At 37.5% G+C, this 24,089-nt stretch overlaps 1 protein-coding gene across 2 annotated transcripts; it reads left to right on the forward strand.

Moving 5' to 3' along the window:
• The first annotated feature begins 327 nt into the window (after positions 1–327).
• On the forward strand, positions 328–23,277 carry lnx2b (ligand of numb-protein X 2b). Of its 2 annotated transcripts, none has more exons than XM_051127651.1 (10): positions 328–547; positions 5,157–5,698; positions 9,552–9,742; positions 11,129–11,325; positions 15,525–15,926; positions 16,604–16,738; positions 18,928–19,102; positions 19,203–19,446; positions 20,717–20,875; positions 22,337–23,277. In XM_051127651.1, the coding sequence occupies exons 2-10, from the start codon at positions 5,316–5,318 to the stop codon at positions 22,470–22,472; spliced, it is 2,022 nt and encodes a 673-aa protein (XP_050983608.1). In that variant the 5' UTR covers positions 328–547; positions 5,157–5,315; the 3' UTR covers positions 22,473–23,277. The 2 variants fall into 2 exon arrangements, with proteins under 2 accessions (XP_050983608.1, XP_050983609.1); XM_051127652.1 differs by lacking the exon at positions 328–547 and adding an exon at positions 4,125–4,249.
• The last annotated feature ends 812 nt before the right edge of the window (positions 23,278–24,089 follow it).

Raw genomic sequence — 24,089 nt, forward strand, 5'->3', positions numbered from 1 at the left:
AAACAATATTTTGGTATTTTTGTATATTACTCTTCCCATTTTTTTGCGTGTTTCATAATTATTTTAACGTTTAAATGTTGTTATAATGTACTGTTTATGTTAGCATTGTGGCAACTTAACGTAGCACATACGGTGTGACAACACGCTTAGTCATTCGTATAAACTAAAAAGTTCTTTACTTGTGCATTCATGTATAAACAATGTTGTTTATAAACAAACTGATCCCGATATCAGATTTTCATCAAAAAATTACTATTTTTCCCGTTACACATCTCTGCACCTGCCCGCCACGCACCGAGTCCAAAGGTGAACACTCTCTACCTGCGCAAACTTCCTGTGAAAGCGTCAGATCCGACTTGTTTGCCTGAAACTCGTGCTGGTTGCGTCGCCTACGGTTTAATAATACCTGACGTGTCGTCCACTTATCAAAAAATGGGAAAGGAAATGATGAGATACTCATATTTTGGAGTTTAGACGAAGTGAAAACGGTTAATATTTTATGTTTCGACCGCGTCTTTGTTTTATGACTTCCGGAAAATCCGCACAGGTAAGACTAGTTTCGGTCTTGAGCGCGAAAATATCCAACGCGTCTCTTAATCTCATAATATTGCTTTAACTTCATCTGTAAGATACTGTTGTTGCCTTTCTATCACTGAATGAAGGTTAAAAGGACAGTAAAGCGAGCTTTTCACCGCTTCTTTCATAACAGGTCACCTCGAACACAATGTAGGTGTTTTTAGCAGATTGGGTAGGTAAAGATAACTAGGCTAAGTTACACAGAGAAGCTTCTTTATCCAACATGTATTTCAAGGGCACTCGGTTGTCCAGGTTACCATCTGAATCTCTTGTCAGCTGATTGATGAATGATTTATGGCTTCTTGTTTCTCGTGTGTCACATCTACCTGCAACGTGTAGGTCAGACCGATCTGTGAGGTTTGAATAGTCAAATATCATTTAATGTCAGATGACATGTGATGTGTTAGACTAAAACATAATGTATGTTTTAAAGCATGCTGTTAATGTTAGCATATGACTCCATAGAAAGGATAAAGTTACCCTCTTTCAGAAGGTGGAGTCTCCTTTCAGAATAAACAACTGCAACAGACTTACAAAAGTAAGCAAATATGATGCATGTTGTGCTTTCTTTGTCCTATTCTTCTGGTTGTTTGCTTAGGTGTGTATTTTTTAAACAGAGAATAGAAAGCGTGTTGTTCGTTTGGTTGTTCGCACCAGTTCTAACATTAAATGGAGGAATTAACCAGATATTCAAATTCTGTCGTCATTTACTTTTAGTGTTATTTTGGTCTTGTGCAATATGACTTTCTTCTTGCGTTGAACTCAAAACAAGATGCTGACAGCATGTAGATGCATTGAAAGTGAGTGGTGACTGAAGCTGTCATTCCCTATCATTATGTCGTCTTATTCCTTTTATGTTCCACTTAAAAAAAGAAAGGTTTGGAATGACATGAGGGGGAGTTAATGATGAAATGGTTTTCATTTTTTGGGGTGAACTGCCTCTTTAAGACCTGAAATGTTGATTAGAAGCGGTGGTTAGAATAGACGATGTTTCAGCCTTCTTGCTTGTTCCTGTTGACTTGGAGGGCAGTAAAGAAAAACTCCAGTTGACTGTATATTTTCATATTTTCCAAACCGAGTCATTGTGTCGGGCCCGTGTATTCATTCTATAAAGGGTGTGTCTGAGGGAATGATTCATTGCCCCTGCTCGAGTTGGGTAGGTGAGAGCGTTTCAGACTGGGTGTTCACGTTTTCTTTGATTTACCATTTGTTCTGTAGGCGGTGGACAGCACAGGAATAGTGCTAATTTATGACATCAGCACCCTAACATCTGGAAACACTATATGGACTTTGAAACAGTCCACGTTTAGTGACAGTTTAGTGCACAAACAGGTAAGTGACACATTGTGTACACAGGGAGATTTGTTAGGTTTTTTAACCTTGAGAGGTTTACAAACAGGACTGGAGAGATTGACAAGCTGCTTGTCTCTAGAGTGCAAGATACTCCCATGAGGCTATAGGGTGAGTCCATCTATCTTAGCCAGGGTCACAGCTTCAGTGGACAAGTGGCGAAGTAATTCTAGCAAAACACATCAGTGAGCCATAAGGTTCAGGGGTTTAGAATGTTTATCAAGGCTGCTATTAATTCGTGGTGTTTAGTAAGGCAGTTTTACTATGTTTACTTTCATTGCAGGGTCTCAAACCATATCTTATGATGAGAATATTGTTATATATTCATTTGGTACCGTTCAGCTTACCATAGCTGTGGCCTAGCCCATCCTAGAATTGTGGCATCAATCAGTGTGGAGTATTAAACATGCATGGGCTGCACCGACATAAACATTCTGGTAGGTTGTTTTCGCATTATGACCAATATTAAAATTCCAAACAGTAATTAAACAGTCTCCAAAACAGTATTAAAAATAAAATCAGGCATTTTAAGTACTGTAAGTGAATTTATGCATCAGAGCATGAAATGGTATATTTTGATATTTGCTAAAGATTACGTTTAATAGTGAGCTAAGTTATTATTAAGTTAATTTATTAAATTATAAAGTGTTTTTAAAGTTTAACTTTGAGTGTTAGATGATGGAAAAGGTAACCTAAATGTAAAAGTAGCGTAATTAAATATCAATATTTAGTACATAAATCTTCAACAAGCCTGCATTTGTTTGGTCCAATGTAAAGTAAAGCAAAGTAAAATCCAAAACAGTACAATTTTGAAATATTTTTACTATTTAAATAACTGTTTATTATTGGTTATTTATTACTGTTATTGAATGTATTTTAAAATGTAACTTATTCCTGTGTTTTCAAAGCTGAATTTTTAACACCATTACTCCAGTCACATGATCCTTCAGAAATCATTTTAGCATTCTGATTTGCTGCTCAAAAAATAATTTATAGATATAGTATATAGTAGATGTATAGTAGAATTTTTTCAGGTTACTTTAATAAATAGAAAGTTCAGAAGAACGGCATTTATATATAAATCTTTTCTAACATTATAAATGTCGCTATCGTCACTTTTGATCAATTTAAAGCATCCATACATAAGCTACATAAAACTACATTCATTTTTGTAGTTTTTTTTCCCCAAAAAATAAAAAATAAATAACAGCTCCCAGCTTTTGAATGGTATAGTGTGTAATGTTACAAAAGCTTTTTATTTCAGATAAATGCTGATTTTTCTATTCATGAAAGAACTGTTTTAAATATTGGTAATAATAATAATTGTTTAACAGCAAATCAGCGTATTAGAATTATTTCTGAAGGATCATGTGACTGGAGTAGTGATGCTGAAAATTTAGCTTTGGTCACAGGAATAAATTATATTTTAAGATATATTCAAATAGAAAACATTTGTTTTAAATAGTAAAAATATTTCAATTTTTTTTACTGTTGTTGCTGTACTTTGGAAAAGTTTTGAGGGTCCATGTAAATGTTTACATTAAAACAGTGTAGAAAATTTAGATGTAAATAACAAAAATAACAATAAAATAAATGACATTAAACAAAAATAAATATATATTTTTTTTAATCGGTAGGACAAAAGTTTAATAGAACATTAAATGTTTTCCAAAATTTTAGACATTTATAATAATAGATTTTCCCAATATAAACTGGGTATTTATACATGAAATCGAAAAAAATTAAAACCCCAGATATATAATATCTGTTACATATTTAATTTTGCTGTACAGTGGTAAATTGTAAACGTAGTGTTAATCATTTTTTGGGTTGTGAGTCACTGATTTTGTGTTAATTATTGGTCTCAATGGGTTCTCATCTGTAGAATATGAAGAAGGTCAGTGAGCGAGAGAAATATGCCCTGCTCGACCTCGGACAACACACAAACACACACGCATAACTCACTGTGTAGTTGGCCAGAGGTTGAGCTTAGTTCTTAGAATGCTCTGCCTGCACTAGTACCACATCAGCAGTCTACACTCCCCCTCGTCCTCCATCACACACACACAACACGCTCTCAACCCCTCCTCCTGGGTCGACACAGCCGGACTCTGAACGCGTTTCTCTCCACAGTCTGTTGAGCGCCCCTTTAACTGCATGTCCTTGCATACACACACTCACGCACAAATACACTCTGTCCCTAGTTGAGATGACGGGCTCTGGTTTCAGTCAGGCTGCAGGCGGCCAGCGCAGCTGTTGGGCTTGAGTTTCTTGTTTTCATGCAGTGGCTGCTGGGAGTCTGCCTGCACTGCCAGCATCTGAGGTGGGTTGGAATAATGATTAAGATTTACTACCTCGCATTCATGGCGGACTCAGTGTTTGTTTTGCTAATGTTTTGAAGTGCCGGTTGGTAGTTGTGTCATTGCATTGCGTTAGTAATTGTTTGTACTGAATGGTAATTTTGGTGTAGTGTTATCATATTTGGAGTATTCTAAAGAATTTTTATAGCATTATTATGAGGGTCACAGACATATAAGTACCTATAATAAATAAATCTAATTTATAAATACATGCATTCAATTTATATTAGTTCTGAAATGTTTTTTCAATATTTTATTGCAGTTTTAAAATGTCATGTTTTGTAACCCGCTGAAAAGTAATTTCTTTGAATACATGTGACTACACTTTTTTTAAATATATAAAAGTAAAATATATTATTCAAGGTTGAATTATTAAATTATATAAATATATCTATAAGTTTTCAGGGAGTCACAACACATGACATCTTGAATGTAGTGTATATAAGTGTATGATACACAAGGTTTCATTGTAGATGGATTTAGCGGAGATTATGTGGCTCACAGAGGGAAGTGGCCCATTACTGATCGGGCATGAAGTCATTAACAACAAGACTGTAATTTCTACATTATTCATTTGAGTTCTTGCTCTTTTTTCCAAGCAGATTCTTTGTTAGTCCTAGTAGGTGAGTTTTGACTGCTGCCCTCCTGTCATTTCACAGAGCTTAACCGTTTTAATGACTTAAACAGTGAGAGTTAGCCAAACTCAGATTGCTGTTGAGGAAGGAAACTTGTGGAAAGGATACAGCTGCAGCCCTCTTCCCATATTGTTGTGGTTAAGTGGATCCATGTCATTTCCTGTCCAGTCGGCATGAGCCGAAAAAAGAATGCTTGACGTGAGCTTCAGTTTTTCTTTGTTCTTTTTTCCAACAGAAACCTGGGTGTAGATGAAGCGGCTGGCAATTTGCTCTCTTTCTGGATTGGAAATATTTGATTGCTTCTCATCTGATGAAGCTGATGTAAAGTTTGCAAGCTGAGAAAGCAGCACAAGCTCTCCAGCCCTGCAGACGTTCAGTTTAACTTCTTCAGGCTATGACGTCTCCGCCGGCGGGTGGCGTTACGTGGGCGCGGGTGTGTAAGGAATGCGGACAGTGTCATGATGGCCGGGACAGTCACCTGTTTGAATATCAGGACGAGGTGGATGACGAGCTGGTATGCCACATCTGCTTGCAGCCTCTTTTGCAGCCTATGGACACGCCGTGTGGCCACACGTACTGCTTCCACTGCCTCAGCAACTTCCTGCACGACCAAGACTTCTGTCCCGTTGACCGCCAGAGGCTTCAGCTCCAGAATTGCCGTTCCTCCAGCCTTCTGGTGCGCAACCTGCTGGACAAGCTGGTCGTCCTGTGCCCGTTCCGCGGCGAGTGCCAGCAAAGCATGCAACGCTGTGAGCTGCAGCCCCATCTTCACAACAGGTTAGTGCGTGCCATAAAGGAAGTGTTTACATATCACTAAGGCAACATACTGAAGCGCAAAGTCAAAGACATGTAGACCTAGATTAGGCAGATATCCTTCTGTAGAAATGAAACTAAATCAGTTATGTGGATCATTCGGTGGATAAACGTGCACATGTTGTATTATTGGAGCCATTAAGAGAGCTGCTCAAAAATTTGTGGAATTCCACTTATCCAGGTTTCATGTGAACAGAGATTTGAGCGAGCTGAGAAGGATTAAAGAATAGACGTGAGTGCACCGTATGACCGACTACTGAAAGAACTGGGTGACTCTCTTTTACATAATGGAGTTAATTTGGAATCACATGAGTGATTACTACAGAATGTGTTCAGGTAGTTCAGCCTCGTCAACTATGCCAGGAACACATGGGAGTTGACATGTTTCATTTGCCTGTTTAGTTACAGGGTTTAAGCAGTATTAAAAGATAGTTTACCCAAATGAAAATTCTGGCCTTAATTGCTCACCCTAATGTTATTACAAACACTTAGGGCTGGGCGATATGGCAAAAAATTAAAATCTCCACTTTCTCAGAACGTTTGACCGATTCTCGATTTTTAACTAGTCAAAATACACTACAACATGATTCATGTAACTTTTTCTTTATTAACCATCTGGTTAAAGAAAATTATATTCCAAGTGCACCACACATTAAGTTGTCAACATGATGTAAATGTTAAATAAATCATTTGTTAAATATCAGAAAAGATGCATGAACTGCAACTACATTTTCTACAAACTTGTCTTATACGTTTGTGAAGAAATAATATGAGGAAAATGCTTTAAATCTCAAAAGTCAAGGTAATTTAAATTCAAAATGACTGAAGGTATAACACCAGTAGACTATTATTAACTATACATTTTCTGTAAAAACAATGAATAGCAGCCTTCTGCCTGTCATCCTGATGCAAACATGAAATATCAGACATACAGTAGTAGTTTTTTTTTTAAGTTTTTTTTTAACATGCTAGTAACTTGCTAATCATGCTAACAACATGCTAGTAGCTTGTTATTCATGCTACAACCATGCTAGTAACTTGTGAATCATGTTAACAACATTCTAGTAACATGCTAATCATGCTAACAACATTGTAATCAGCCTATAAAAATGCAAGTAACAAGCTAATCATTTTAAAACATGCTAACAAGAGGTTAAATCATGTAAGCAATGTGCTAAATCATGTCAGCAACATCATCTTTCATACTTTTACAACTGCTTCAAAATTTCAGGCTAGGCTTTCTCAAGTCAACTTAAAGTTTGTTTTCAAACTTTACTCATCTAGTTAACTATAAATGTTCTGTAAAAACAATGAACAGCAGCTTTCAGCCTGACATCATGATGCAAACATGAAATATCAGAAATACAGTAGTAGTTCTTGACCGTTTTTTTTTTTTAATTGCACTGGTTTTCCATTGTTTTTTTCTATGTAAACATGAACACGTTTGACGGTTGCACTCACGTCCCGTGTCACATCTTTGTCAACACAAAAGCGCATTCTGTGTAAATGGTGCCTAGCGATATGAGCGCGTCATGCGTAAGAGGTTAATCACTTGCACCAATATGCAGTTGGATAATTTTTTTCTCTTTACCATTTTCATTGGCATATTGTCAAACCGTCTGATTCTAACGTTTGGTAATATTTCTATTCAAAATCGATTCCTTGATTTCTAAAAAACAAAAACGCAGCAAAACATTCAGTTTGAATTAATCAATAAAATTTGAATAATCGCTCAGCCAAAACACTTTTGTTCATTTTTAGAACACAAATTAAGATATTTTTGATGAAATCCCATAGCTTTCTGACCCTGCATAGACAGCAACGCAACTACCACATTCAAGGCCCAGAAAGGTAGTAAGGACATCGTTAAAATAGTCCATGTGACATCAGTGGTTCAACCGTAATATTTTGAAGCTACAAGAATACTTTTTGTAAGCGAAGAAAACAAAAATAATGACTTTATTCATCAATTTCTTCTCTTCATTGCCAAGTGCGTTCACAAACCAGAGAAATCTCCACACATGCGTCATGGTACTGTCGTAAACGTGCGTCGAAGACTGACATGGAAGAGACTAAATTGTTGATTAAAGTTGTTATTTTTGTTTCCTTTGCGCACAAAAAGTATTCTTGTAGCTAGCTTTATAAAATTATGGTTGAACTACTGATGTCACATGGACTTTTTTTTTTCGCCTTTATTAGATAGGACAGATCAGAGTTGACAGGAAGCGAAGTGTGAGAGAGAGGGGGATTTGACATCCATAGTGCAAAGGTGCTGTATGTCAGCGTGCTATCCACAAGGCTATTGTCACCGACATACATGAACTATTTTAATGATGTCTTTACCTCCTTTCTGGGCCTTGAACGTGGTAGTTGCGTTGCTGTCTATGCAGGGTCAGAAAGCTCTTGGATTTCATCAAAAATATCTTAATTTGTGTTCTGAAGATGAACTAAGGTCTTACGGGTTTGGAACGACATGAAGGTGAGTGATTAATCACAGAATTTTCATTTTTGGGTGAACTGTCACTTTAAGAGCTCAGCTATGCTCACAATTGACCCTTCTCAAAAACCCACCCTCCTTAGTTATTGTTGCTATGTCCAACAGACAATGCCACTCTCACACTACATATGATGTTCTAAAATATATCAGAGAACGAAGATGAAACTGACAACACCGACAGACAAGACAGAGCAGGTTACTTTTGTTCTGAAACAAGATCTCAGCTTTAAAATGTTGTCATTTTCTAAGAAATTCCAACAATAAATACCATTTTGTGGCTCTTTAATGTGTCACAAGAGATCGTTGGTCAATGACACGTGAACCGTCTTTTATTCTTTACTTAAAGCATGAAAAAAGACAAAAAGCAGAAAGACGTCAAAACACAATTTTTCACGTTTAAGTCCATTCGAAGTTAATCTGCTCCTGACTGATTTGTGTGGCGGATTCTGCGTTATGATTGGTCAGATCGCCTGTCAGTCAAGCTGTTTGCGAAGAGTCAGTTGTTTAACTGCACAATCTTATAGTTTCTACAGTTCAGTAAGACTATATATAAAATATAGAATTCACTAAATGTTTGATCCACTAAATGCAAAGCCATAGTTTATGATATAGGTGATTTGGTATGCAAAAAAAAGAAAAAGCCCCTGGGAATAAAACTCAATGAATTTGGTGTTTACTGTTTGAGCTAATGGAACACTGCATAGAATGACCCTGTGCCTCAGCGGTCATCTCCCTTTCATGGGTTTTCTTCCTGGCGTTTTATCATATTCTTATCTACTGTGATGTAAAAGCATGGTCTAAAGGTTGTTTGACTGATAGTTCACGTGGTCAGGAACAGCCCAGTGTAAACACAGAGAGAGCAGCTGTGGGATGGGCGGGAGGTGTTGACATGGTGAAACCCAGACTAGACCTGATTCTGCTCTTTTTTTTTTTTTTTTTTTTTTTTTTTTTTCGACCTGTACCATCTCCATCTCTGCAATGCAGCAGAAAAGCCTGTTTGCGTCTTCATCTGCATAGCTCCTCTTGTTTCCGTACTGAGAATTCACACTCCCTGAGCATGTTCATCTTTAATAGATAAATGCTATGTAGCTTTGCAAGAACCGATTAAGCATTGATTCGTTTTCCGCTGCTGTTTTCTGCTGACTCCTGAATATGGGAGATCCAGAGCAGTAGTCAGCATTGGTGCATGTTTAGGATATTTTTAGTTACTGCTGCTGCCATCGGGTAATGAATGTGTTGTAGGTTAATTAACAGCAGATCACTGAGTAATGATGCAAAAGTTCTCTCTGACTCAGTGTGCTCCAATTCTCTCTTTCCCAGATGTCCTGCATTCAAACGACTCAGGGAAGAGGCGGAGAGAAAAAAGAGACCCTCCTGGAACGAGTTGAAGGGAAGCAAATCAGATGGAGATTTAGCTGATGCCAAATCTACCCCGATCACACGCACAGGCCAACTCAGTGGACCCTCAGAACCTGGACTCATCAATCCGGCCTATGAAGAGGGGGAAGATGGTATAGCAGCACTTTCTGTTTTCTTGTACCCTGTCTATTAAATATTAATAACACTATGAGCATTAGCTGATCCATGTCTTAGTATTTTTGATACTCCAAATGTAATTAAAATCAGGGCATAACCATTTTGGTACCAATATTACAAAAAATTATGTGACTAGTATTTCTTATAATATTGTTAATATTGGGCAGTATTGGATATTTAATTATTCATGCATATTTCCCCTCCCTAGATTAGCTTTACTGTCATCAACATTCAATTAGACTTAATCTTTAACATTTTGTAGCTAACACACAAAAACACAATAAATATTTTTTTCATTTTATGTAGCATTTTATGTAGTGATTTTATCATTTGTTGTTTTATTTTTTAATTAAACTAGATAAAATAGTAATTTCAATGTTGGTAATTGGCTATAGCATGCAAATAATTATTGGGTTATTGGTAATGGCTAAAAATTCAGTATCAATATCTCTGTACCTTATATATTTGTGTAAAAAAAAAAAAAATAATGATAAAGAAATTTATAATTTTACAAAATATTTCTATTTCAGATAAATTATGTTCTTCTGAACTTTATATTCATCAAAGAGACCTGAAAAAATTTACCCAGCTGTTTTCAGCATAATAATAATAAATCAGAATATTAGAATGATCTGTGATGCTGAAAATCCAGCTTTGAAATCACAGGAATAAATTACATTTTAAAATATATTCAAATAGAAAACAGTTATTTTAAATAGTAAAAATATTTACAATTTTACTGTTTTTGCTGTACTTTGGATCAAATAAATGTAAGCTCAGTGAGCTTCTTAAAAACATGCCTGGAAGTGTATGTTTAGAAAGTAATAAAGCACATTCTTGTTTTTTCTTTTTTTTTTTTTTTTTGAATTACGGTTGTAACATGTTTTTGATTTGTGGTAGCCCAGGAGTTAAGGTGAGAAGAGTTGTAGCACAGGCATTTTTTGCAGCTGTGTTTACTTTTTGGGTAAACCAAAACAGAGGGAATCTTTCATGTGGCCGCTTTATCTTGTGAGTAGATGTCTGAGGAGTGTCAGGGTGTTTTTAATATTGCACCGAAATAAATAATAGCATTAAACCCGACAGTCGTCACTGTCTGAAAACATGTACACTCATGGAGATTCACATCAATGTTTTTCTGATTAAAGCTCAAAAACACCTAGGGGGTGTTTGGACCTGCCATCTGGATTATTGGAAATGCTGTTAGTCATAAAGTCACCTAGCAACTCTCTGAATACCTCATGGGATTATTACATCATACATTTGTGTGCTTTCTGAAATAAGTGACTCATCCAAAGCAGCCACAAACTGAGCTTGTGTTATTGCCATATGTTGAATTTTTAAGCGTTTGTTTGATTTCTCAGACACCCCCCTGAGGTCCAGTCTTGTGGCAGAGGCAACTGTGGTGGAGCTGTTCCGAGAGGATCCAGATGAGGATCTGGGATTGCGTATAGTAGGAGGGAAGGACACGCCCTTAGGCAACATCGTCATTCAGGAGATTGTGCGTGATTCACTGGCTGCCCAGGATGGCAAGCTGGCACCTGGAGATCATATTCTAGAGGTGAGGCATATCTCGGCTCGCCATGCCATTGTGTTTGGTTTATATTATCAATCGCTATGGATTTAAACCTTTTAGATGTTTTCCACCGGTTTTATCTCCTAGAATCTGTCTTTCTATGCAGTTCTCATGTTGTCAGTGTACACACCCCGGCGTCGTTGTGTTTACATTGCCGTCACATACATAGATAAAGGTCACCATGCTTTCCTGAATGTCGGGAAATTTCCACTGGTTGGCACGTTATGGACCATGCAAAAATGTAACTGTTTTCAGTCGAGTAGACAAAATCTGTCAGAGGACATCAAGTCAGGGTCAGGGTATCAAAATAGGTGTAGTTCAGCACATGTCCTATAGAACTGACCCACATGTCACAAGTTCTAACTGGTCATATGTAGCTGTATATGTATAGTTCCAGAATAGAAGATGGAGAAGGGAGTCATTCTTATGTTAAATTTAGATTTCATTAAGACTGATTTCAAATAGACATTAAAGGGGCATTCATTAGTTCTAGCTAACATTAACATTGCTGTTCTTTGTGGTCTTATCTAGCGAAACAATCTTTAGCGAAAACAATCTTTAGCGAAACAAATTTCTATACTTTTTAACCACAAATGCTCATCTTGCACTAGCTCTGCGATGCACATCCGCATCTTAATGCATTGTGTAATCATGTTGGAAAAGTCACATGGTTAATTCTTGGTCTGTGTACTTCGGTTAAAAAAGGTAGGGTAGGGCGAAAAACTCCATCTCATTTTCTCCTCCAACTTCAAAATTGTCCGACATCGTTTTACCGTTTTTGTAAAGGGCATTTGATTTTCTTTGCATGTTCGCTTTGTAAACACTTGTTACATAATACATTAGGTCAAGCTAGTGCAAGATGAGCATTTGTGGTTAAGAAGCATATAATTTTTTTTTTTTTTCTTTTTAAATGACCAGTGTTGGGCATGTTACTTTTAAAAATTGATTTGTTATAGTTACTAGTTACTTCTCACAAATAGTAACTGAGTTACATCATTATAAAAGTACTAATTACCAGGGAAAGTAACTATTGTGTTACTTTTTTTAAATGTTCAAATATGTCAAATAACTTGGATGCCCCCACTATTAAATATGTTATTGTAATGTAGCCGTGGGACAATGTGAGAAAACCTTCCAGGGGCTAAATATCACGTTACTGGGGTCGTTTCAACCCACAGACATGAAAAACATCCCACTGCAACACTGTTAAACCCTCTGGGGTCAAAGACCGCACCAGTCTGTCTTGTTTTTTTCTTGATGACTGTGAAAAAGAAGTAAAAATACAAATTTTTGAGTCATTTTTGATCGTACAGATAAGACTAAGGTATCATTTGAAACTGCAAAGGGTCTACTTTTATTTGTATATAGTCATAATAACGACAAAACAATGTGCTTTTGTAAAATAATAAAAAAAATAAACAGGGTGCACTCCCTGCCGTCTCAGTCTCCGTTACCTCTCTTCACAAACATGTAAATAAAACAACCTGAATCTCAGCGAATATCTGCCTCAGACATGGGAAATGTATAGAAAGCTTGAAATGTCTACTTTTAAATGAAGTCACGTCGAAAACAAATATTCTCTGATGAAGTAATGTGTATGATACCAGTGCAAGCTCCAGTCTTCCCATCTAAACTCTAATGTAATCACGCCCAAGAGCTGGCTTTTCAAATTTTAAACATCCACGAGATGTGCAGACATGTAGGTAAACGCCCACATCACCTCCGTAATCAAACATGAACATTCATCAAGTTCAACAGTAAGTCAAGGGAAACATCAAGTGAAACAGTAATTTGTTTAATTACTCGTTACTAAAAAGAAGTAATGCTGTTACTAACGCTGTTTATTTTTAATGCGGTTATTCCCATCACTGAAAATGACAGATTGTTTCGCTAGACAAGAACCTTATTCCTCGGCTGGGATCATGTAGAGCCTTTTGAACTGCACTGAAACTGCAATTTGGATCTTCAGTCCATTGGCCACCATTGAAGTCCACTATATGGAGAAAAATCCTGAAATGTTTTCCTCAAAAACTTTAGTTTTTTTGACTGAAGAAAGAAAGGCATGAACGTCTTGGATGACATGGGGTGATTATCAGAAAATTTTCATTCCAGATGTAAACTTGGTCTCATTTATCAAATCTGTTATGAGTACAGTCTTCATGCTGTGCGAGTGACACCATTCAAATGACTATTGACAAAAGCACAGTGTATTTGTTTATTTGTAAAGCATTTTAACTTAGCACTAAACCCCAGAATTCACCTTTAAAAGGCTTAGTTACACAGCAATGCTTCTCAATTACAATTCAGTTCAGTTAAGCAAATTTACACTCTTGTTCCCACAATCCTATGCTCTCCTAGGATTTCTGCTCCTGGCCGTCCTGGAATGCAGGGCCTTAGTAAAGCGAACCAGCACGACTGGCTTCACATTCAAATTCAACCTTGAGTTTTAATGAATGCCTGCAGCTTGACTTCTCTGAGATCATATATATGGAAATCTGAATGAGGCCAACCGTCAGCCCTAGGATGATCTGTATCCCAAGTGGAGCTTCTTTGACTTTTTTAGGGAGCCATGGCCTGTAAAGAGATCTGTGGATGGCTTCAATATCTTATTTCTTGAAATGGGATCTCTCTTTTCCCCTTCTGGTTCAACAGAGCATTGATTTTCACAAAGGGCTGTTCCAAGCTTCAGGCAGAAAGTTTTTTTTGGTTCAGAAGCATAAATAACAGAGTTATTTTAGGATCTTTTAATATGATGTTCTTTAGAGAGAACAAAGTGTACTGGTTGGATCTTAAATAGAGGTTAGACATTAACCTGAATTCCTACATGAGCTGATATCAAAGCAGTGCTTTCATAAGTACAAATATTGACTTTAACATTAAAACTCCTCAAAAACATTTGAAGAATAGCCATATTAGTAGTGCTTTAGCTTTTTAAACATGATGCATAATGAACCAAAATGACTCTTCAAATTATTTTAATAGGTTTGGTGTAAAGTTGGCAAAAAATGCATCTGTTTTCTAAATGCATTTTAATTATCTTATTGTAAACAATGCATGTTTCATTAAAAAAAATGAGCTTGCAATGTGTAAATTCCAAATGTCAAAACTTGATCTTCCAGTGGATCTACAGACTTTTCTCTGGTGATGTATACCAGATTTTTCATTTAATTCACTTAAACCTCATCCCTTTCATGCAATCAAGCTTGCATTTAGATCTGCCTCCATCCAGTCAGTAAACAATGGACAGAACCTGCCTTACATTATCTGTTTCACTGAAAGGATTAGTTCACTTCCAGAGCAAAAATTTACAGATAACGTACTCACCCCCTTATCATCCAAGATGTTCATGTCTTTCTTTCTTCAGTCGTAAAGAAATTATGTTTTTTGAGGAAAATATTTCAGGATTTCTCTCCATGTAATAGACTTCTATGGTGCCCCCAAATTTTAACTTCCAAAATGTAGTTTAAATGAAGCTTCAAAGGGCTCTAAACGATCCCAAACTAGGAATAAGGGTCTTATCTAGCAAAACAATCTTTTTTTTTTTTTTTTTAATTAGAATTTTTATATACTTTTCAACCTCTAAAGCTTGTCTCATCTAGCTCTGTGTGAACTGTTTTTTCCGGTCATGACAGTTAGGATACGTCTAAAAACTCCCATCTCATTTTCTCCACCAACTTCAAAATCGTCCTACATCGCTACAGAAGTACCAACCCAAGTGAACATGAAAAGAAGGCCAAACACGTTCCCTAACCGTCATGACTGGAAAAAACTGTTTACACAGAGCTAGACAAACCGAGCGTTGGAGGGTTTTTTTTTTTTTTTTTTTAAATAATAGAAAAAGATAGCAGATCGTTTTGCTGGATAAGAACCTTATTCCTCGTTTGGGATCATTTAGAGTCCTTTGACGCTGCATTTAAACTGCATTTTGGAAGTTCAAATTTAGGGACACCATAGAAGTCCACTACATAGAGAAAATATCTGAAATGTTTTCCTCAAAAAGCATGATTTGTTTACGACTGAAGTAAGAAACACATGAACATCTTGGATGACAAGGGGGTGATTACATTATCTGTAAATGTTTTGCTCTGGAAGTGAACTAATCCTTTAATGACACAATAAGGAAGAAAAAACTGTAGCTACTTTCATGACATTGCAACCTCGAACTAACAGTATTACCTTTGCAGGTGAATGATGTCAGTTTGGCATCCATCCCCCACAGCCGTGCCATCGCTGTGCTTCGGCAGTCGTGTTCCCGCGTCAGGCTAACTGTCATGCAGGAGAAGGGCTTCAAGCCCCGGCCCGAACCTCTTGCTCAACCCTCAGCTTCTCCCCCGTCACAATCACCCAATCCCAACCAGAACCACAGCACCGTCATCCAGGTCACCCTGGTGAAGCGTGACCGTTCTGAGCCGCTAGGCATCAAACTCATCCGTAAGTCTGAGGAGCCAGGAGTCTTCATCCTGGACCTGCTACCTGGGGGACTGGCCGCCAAAGATGGCAAACTGAAGAACAATGATAAAGTGCTGGGCATTAATGGACACGACCTGAGACGTGGCACCCCAGAGAGCGCAGCTCAGATCATACAGGTACAGAGACACAGGACAGACAGAATCACTTGTCATTTAATTACTCATGTTGTTCCAAACTCACAAGACCTTCTTTCATCTTCGGAAAACAAATAAGATATTTTGACGAAATCCAAAAGCTTTCTGACCCTGCATAGACAGCAATGCAACTGACATGTTCAAGACCCAGAAAGGTGGTAAGGACATTGTTAAAATAGTCCATGTGACATCAGTGGTTCAACCAGGTACTGTCATGATTGTGCATTGCAGACTTACACAGAAGAGAAGAAATTGTTAAATAAATTTGTTATTTATTTATTTTTTTTTTTTGTGCACATAAAGTATTCTCGTAGCTTCGTAAAGTTAAGGTTGAACCACTCATGTCACGTGGAATATTTTAACGATGTCCTTACTACATTTCTGGGCCTTGAACGTATAATTGCGTTGATGTCTATGCAGGGTCAGAAAGCTCTCAGATTTCATAAAAATATCTATAATATAATATAATATTGTGTTCAAAATATGAACAAAGGTTTGGAACGACGTGAGGGTGAGAAATTAATGAAAGAATTTACATTTTTGGGTGAACTATCCTTATAATGCAATCTGTTACTTTTAAACACTAGATTGATATATAGGATTTCAGGTTTTATAGTAAATGAAAGTGATTGTTATGCTCTCTGTTATGTGTGTGGCAGGCAAGTGAAATGCGTGTGAACTTCGTAGTGATGAGACTTCCTGATCTCTCCGAGGAGGGTGGTGAGGGACAGAGCAGAGGGGCCAGGAGGGTCCCGGAACCGCAGTACTTCATACGGCGCTCAGAATACATGAAGGTAAAAAGCCTGCTTCGCAAGCCATAAGCCACAATCTTGACAAGTTAGAAAGACACAAATGTGACCCTGGACCAGAAAACCAGTTGCAAGTAGCATGGGTATATTTGTAGCAATAGCCAACAATACATTGTATGGGTCAAAATTATCAGTTTTTCTTTTATGCCAAAAATCATTAGGATATTAAGTAAATATATCAACCTAATTTCCGATTAGTAATATGCATTGCTAAGAACTTCATATGGACAACTTTAAAGTTGATTTTCTCAATAATTTTTTTTTTTTTTTTTGCACCCTCAGATTACAGATTTTCAAATAGTTGTATCTCGGCCAAATATTGTCCTATCCTAACAAACCATACATCAATGGAAAGCTTAGACTTGTATAAATGTATAAATCTCATATTATTTCATAAAACTGACCCTTATGACTGGTTTAGTGGTCCAGGGTCACCAATAGTCTGAGCTATGGCCTAAATTAGGTGGTGAAAGTTTAAGTTTTGGTAAGTTTCACTTACTCCCAATCCCATATATATGAGGTTTTTTTAATGATTTAAAAAAAAAGTGTTACGCTCACTAATGCTCCATTTATTCAATCAAAAAGGCAGTAAAAACAGTAACACTGTAAAAATGTAATTATTCCTGTGATTGCAAAACTGAATTTTCCATTTTTTCCAGTCTTCAGTTTCACATGATCTTTCAGAAACCATTCTATTATGCTGTTGAGATTAAGACTAATACTGACTCAGCAAGACTAAATGAATGTCTCATACATTTCAGTTTCAGTCGTGAATTAGATCTTCATTCATTGCAATGTATTAAATTGACAGGGATTGTAGTGTTTTGTGTATCATGAGGTAATTTGTTGTATTATAAGGTAGTTATACAATACTAGATCAAAAAGTGAAATGAAGGCGTTTCGTAGTTACAGTTCGATTAATTGGCAAAAGGTTTGTTGAATGTTTCATAGGTAGTGCTGCCTGCACATGTGTGCGCGCGAGGTGACTTTTCACCCAGAGACCAGTCACACCCTGCTTTTGTGACACTTCCTCACCAGCTGAAGGCAGAGGCAGCAAACACAGGCTGGGTAGTGGGAGATGAAAGCAGATGCCCCCCTCTCTCTCTGGGACTTGTCCCTGATCAAAAGGCCGGGGTGCTGCTCTCTGAGCTGCTGCAGCCAGTGTGTTTGTTTGTAGCTGGGGATCAAAGCTGGTGACAGTTAGCTTTCACCTGTGGAGATGAAGCTTGAGCTCATGCTGGGAGGAAGGGCCACCCTGCTGGGTAGGAAGAGGCCGCCCCTCCCCCTCTGGAGGTCTGGAGACTCCAGTAAGACTGGGAGAAGATGGCTGAAGGAGAGCGTTTTGCCACAATCGATGAGTTACGATGGCAGCGCGTCAGAGCCGCTCATGTTAACGCATCTCTCTGCTTCGCAGCAGGATCTGGGATGTTTGTTTTTACAAATGTTTCCACCGCAGGAGTCAGGCACATGTCTTAAACTTTCACTTTTCACCCATCCCCCAAGTAAGCATGCTTGCATGCAGTTAAATTGGATCTGCAGTAAGTTTTCGCGTAGTTGATGTACAGTCTTACCTCAGATCAGCATATTAGAATGATTTCTGATGGATCATGTGAAAAGCAACGGCTACTGAAAATTCAGCTTTGCCATCACAGGAATAAATTACAGTTTGAACAAGTTATTTAACATTTTTGTCTTTGTGAAGATAAAAAGTAAGACCTTCCGAAAAGCTTTCTGACCCTGCAAAGACTGCAACACACATGACACGTTCAAGCCCCAGAGAGGTAGTAAGAACATTGATAAAATAGTCCATTAGTGGTACAACCTTAGAATTGGTAATAAAGTCATTATTTTTGTTTTCTTTGTGCACAAAGTATTCTCGTAGCTTCATAAAATAAAGTTAGAACCACTGATGTCACATGGACTATTTTAACCATGTCCTTACTACCTTTCTGGGCCTTGAATGTGTCAATTGCATAGCTGTCTGTGCAGGGTCAGAAAGCTCTTGGATTTCATCAAAAATATCTTAATTTATGTTCCGAAGATGAACAAGGGCCTTACGGGTTTTGAATGACGTGAGAGTGAGTAATTAATGACAGAATTTTCATTTTTGGGTGAACTATCCTTTTAATTTAGCTGTTGGTAAAAGTTATGTAATATGCATTATCTGGCTTTAGGAGCCTCCACTTGGCTTCTCCAGTCAAGAGAAGACGGTGAGTCTAAAGAAGGAACCTCGACACTCTCTAGGCATCACAATCGCGGGTGGAAGAGACTGTCGTAGCCGTTTGCCTGTCTATATTACTAGTGTGCAACCGGTGGGCTGCCTGCACAGAGACGGCACTGTCAAAACAGGTCATTCTCCTCATGCCTCCATATAAAACACTCTTCTTCTCTGTGAGCGTCATGTGCAATGCTTGTGTTAACTGTGATGTCTTGACTGCTTTTGCCATAGGTGATGTACTGCTAAGTATAAATGATATTGACCTCACCCATCTCACCTACAATGAGGCAGTGACCATCCTAAAGTCTCAGGCCGCTCAGGACAAAGTAACGCTGCGAGTCATCCAAACATTTGCTGAGGAGGAAGAACAGGATGGAGAATCCAGCACTAGAGAAGACATGGACACACTGGAGGGACCCAAAGAGGACGACATTAACTGGGCTCCTCTCTGGACCCGCTGGTTGGGCCTGCCCAGGTACGACTTAAAGTCGTGGATATTGATGATTGAGTACAATATTCAAATTTGATGTCCTCTGGCCATATGGGCTTTAAAAAGACCCTATGAAATCAAAAGTGAAGTTTTTTGGCTTTAAGTATGAATATGTTAGCCTTAAGGTTATCTGCAAACTAATGCATTTCAAAACAATGACAAAATTGACATTTACAAGATATAAGCATTCAAAACTTAGTCAATATGGATCATCGATTTTGATTGCATCACCCTTAGTCAACAAGAAGTGGCTTGGTCGACCAAGATTTTATTAGTTGCAAATTCACGCAGTTCGTGACAGACACATCACTAACAGCTGGTCTATACTGTAATACAGTACATCGGGCAGGACATCCAAATGCTCACCTATCATTCACTGACCTCAAATATGGCTTTTCATTTGAAATATGTATGTAGTGGCATTTTTGGTCATACAGATAAGAGTAATACATCTTTTGAATATGTAAAGACTCTACGTTTATTTGTGTACACTCACAATAACAACAAAACATTGCGCTTTTGTAAAATAATTAAAGCGAACAGGATGCGCTTTCTGCCACCTCAGTCTCTGTGAACTTGAGTGCAAAACTTCGAAACTCAGACATGAAAAATATATCTATAGAGAGTGAAATGACTACTTGCAAATGAACCAGTTCAAACAAAAAAAAAACAAATGTTCTCAGATAATGTAATCCGTATGAAACGTCCATACAGTGATGACGAGTCAGTGTCGCTGACTTCATCTCTTAAGACGAAAAGCACTAGTTTATCAATAAATTATAAAAATGTTAATCCAGTCTCCTTGCTGTTTTTCCCAGACACATTCATAATAATTATATCTGCTGGTGCATTGTGGCAATTTTGTGTGCGCTTGAGCTCTTATTATTCTATGTAGGCAATTAAAGGCTCATTATTATAATTTATATTTTTTGTTAATAAACATGCAACTAATAGTTGACTAATGCTTATTTTGAATGACTACTAGTCGACCAGAAAAATCTTCAGTCTTAGTTTAGTTTTGGTTGTAATATGGAGTCAAATGCGGCTTTAACAAGGTCAATGGCTTTGGCCCAAGCTGTGATATAAATGAAATGCTACTGGCTATTTTAAAAGGGAGCGGGGGCCCTGTCTTCCTGTTTCAGTTGAAATTACTTCAACACTGCATGTTTCTTAACGCTGCGTGTTTCTGAACACTTCAGTGGACTTTTAAACATGAGCAAAAATTATAATTTGACCCTGTCTTTTTAATCCCAAGTTGCATCCACTGGTGTCGTGATATTATGCTGATGAAGACCAACAGTGAGAGCTGGGGCTTCAGTATCGTGGGAGGATATGAGGAGAGTCGTGGCCAGCAGCCCTTCTTCATTAAGACCATAGTGCCTGGAACACCAGCTCACTTTGATGGACGCCTCAAGTAAGTCTCCTGACCTCTTTAACGACATTACAAAAGTTCAAAAGTTTTGGGTCCCAAAAATTAAAATTCTGTCGTTATTTACTCACCCTCAAGTCGTTCCAAACCCGTAAGACCTTTGTTCATCTTCGGACGCAAACTGAGATATTTTTCATGAAATCCGAAAGCTTTCTGACCCTACCTAGACTGTAACACAACTGACATGTTCAAGGCCCAGAAATGTAGTAAGGACACTGATAAAATAGTCCATGTGACCATGTTCAACCTTAAAGAAGAAGTCCACTTCCAAAACAAAGATTCACATATAATGTACTCACCACCTTGTCATCCAAGATGTTCGTGTGCTTTTTTCTTCAGTCATAAAGAAATTATGTTTCTTGAGGAAAGCATTTCAGCATTTTTCTTCATATAATGGACTGATATGGTGCCGTGATTTTGAACTTCCAAAATGCAATTTAAATGCGGCTTCAAACGATCCCAAATGCGGTTGTAAACAATCTCAGCCGAGAAAGAAGGGTCTCATCTAGCGAAACAATTGGTTATTTTCATAAAAATAACACAATATATATACTTCTTAATGTCAAACGCTCATTGTCTTACTCTGCCTGGACTGTTTTTTCCTGTTCATGACAGTTAGGGTATGTCAAAACTCCCATCCCATGTTCTCCCTCAACTTCAAAATCATCCAACATCACTGTTTTACCTTATTTGTTAAGGGTGTTTGATCTTTGCATGTTCACTTTGCAAAGACTGGGTCAGTACTTCTGCAGCGATGTAGGATGATTTTAAAATGATTTTTAAAGTTGAGGGAGAAAATATGATTGGAGTTTTTCGACATACCCTAACTGTCGTGAGCCAGAATACACCGAGTTTAACGAGAGCAAGGCAAGACGATCGTTTGAGAATAAAAAGTATTTAAAATGTTTTTTTTTTTTTAAATGAAAATAACTGATTGTTTCGCTAGATAAGACCCTTCTTCCTCGGCTGGGATCGTTTACAACCGCATTTGGGATCGTTTGAAGCCGCATTTAAACTGCATTTTGGAAGTTTAAAATCGGGGCATCATATCAGTCCATTATATGTAAAAAAAAAAAAAAAAAAAAAAAAAAATAAAAATTTGCTGAAAAGACATGAACATCTTGGATGACAAGGGGGTGAGTACATTATAAGTGAATCTTTGTTTTGGAAGTGGACTTCTTTAATTTTATGAAGCTATGGCCTTGAATGTGGTAGTTGCGTTGCTGTCTATGCAGGATCAAAAAGCTCTCAGATTTCATTAAAAAAAAATTAATTTGTGTTCCGAAGATGAATAAAGGTCTTATGGGTTTGCAATGACTTGAGATGATGAATGACCATTTTTGGATGAACTATTCCTTTACTTGTTTCAGCTGTCAAGCTATTATGAACGTTTTCATGAGTGCAGTGAGTTGCTTTGTTTATTGACTCCTTCATGTTCTCCTGCAGGTGCGGCGATGAGATTGTGGCTGTGAACGGAGTCACCACGGTTGGCATGAATAACTCTTCCTTGATTCCGATGCTGAAACTACAAAAGAACAAAGTCACACTAACCGTGGTCTCCTGGCCTGGCAGCCTGGTTTAAAGACGGGCCTGAACTCTGTCACTGTTACTGGGTCCACCACAAGATTTTAAGTCTGTTATTGGAGACGAGACGTCGTGAGCATTATCATGGCCTCTCTTGAAAACAGGGTGAAAACTGAGGAAGTCTGTTAACAATTATTGACCTAAAGTTAATATTATTTAATCCACTGTAGGCATTTAGTGTTTGTCAAATGTGCAGTGCTTTGTTAAACTGCACTTGACCAGCTTGAGTTAATCATGCCACTTGCCTGGGTGTATTTTAGTATGGAAGTTCTTGTTTTCCATATATAACCAGTAATAATCTTTTAAAAGGTTTATGATTGACATCAAGTGAGGTAATAAATATTAATTATTTTGACACTACCTAAAGTCGGACCGCATCACATCCTCATGTTGATGGCCGCTCTGTTGACACTTTTTACACTGTTATATGTTCTGAGAATAGTTACACTAGTGTAAAACTAAGTAGTTGCTGTTGGGGTGATAGTACGGACTGTTTTTTAAACCACAGCTTGGCTTGTTGACACATTTTTAAGAATGTATTTCTTGGGTGCCTTGGATATGAATATGTACAAACACACTGATCCACACCTGCCTTAATTGCCTGTATACCAAAAATGCCATTTGTTATCTTTGGCCTTTCATCAGCTGTAGAATGTTTATTTGAATGCTTTTGCCTTTGAAGTTTAACCCTTTTACTTTCTAATGCATTTTAGTAAATTCCAGCGAGGTTCAGTCTTTGGATAGTACATCAAATGTGAAAGGGTTGCTATGATGACAGAATAAAAAATTGTTTTATTTTATTACGTCATTGTTCTAGGCAGTGGCTTTATATTCACTCCTCTGATCTGTAGCATTTTAACCCATTTTGGATTACACAGTGTTGGTACCTTTTGTTATTCAAGAGTTGATGCTGAAGCCACTTATTTCACTCCCCTTCCAAATCATTCGTTATAGTCCCTGTGGGATTCCCAGGCAATATCTGCGGCTTTGCCCTGTTGAGTATCCCAGCATTTGAGCAGTTTGAAGGGCGAGCGGGCCACGTGCTGTCACACAGGGGACCTGTGCAGGATGTAAATCAGCCCTGCGCTGTTTGAATTTAAGCCTTGAACTATGAACCAAGGATTAAATGGTTTTAAATCCTGCTGACAGGCTAAACTAATGCAATAGGTTGGCAAATGTTAAAGACAAACATGGATGATGTGTGCAAGGCGTTCATTGTTGAATTAGTATTTGAAGTCGGATGATAATTTTATTTTGTGGTCATGATTATAAACTCTATTTAAAGACGTTCGAGTGTCACCAAACACCTGGTGCAATGCGAAATCCAGCTGTGGCATGAAAGGATATTACATTGATTTAACATTGACTGGATTTTAGATGACATTTCAGAGCAAACATAGTAAAAAACATTAAACACTAATGTACACTGCCCTCCAAAAGTTAAGAAATGCCCTAGAAAAGTGCGGTTTTGGACAATATTGGCATGAATCCTTTTTAATTTGTGATAATTTTGCACTGATAAGGGACAACACAAACTACGAAAACATATTTTATTACATAAACAGTTTATACATAGAAAAAAAATAAATTTTCAATTCATCAAAATATCCACCAT

Source organism: Labeo rohita, chromosome 14 (assembly GCF_022985175.1).
Source record: "Labeo rohita strain BAU-BD-2019 chromosome 14, IGBB_LRoh.1.0, whole genome shotgun sequence".
Classification (NCBI taxonomy): Eukaryota; Metazoa; Chordata; class Actinopteri; order Cypriniformes; family Cyprinidae; genus Labeo; species Labeo rohita.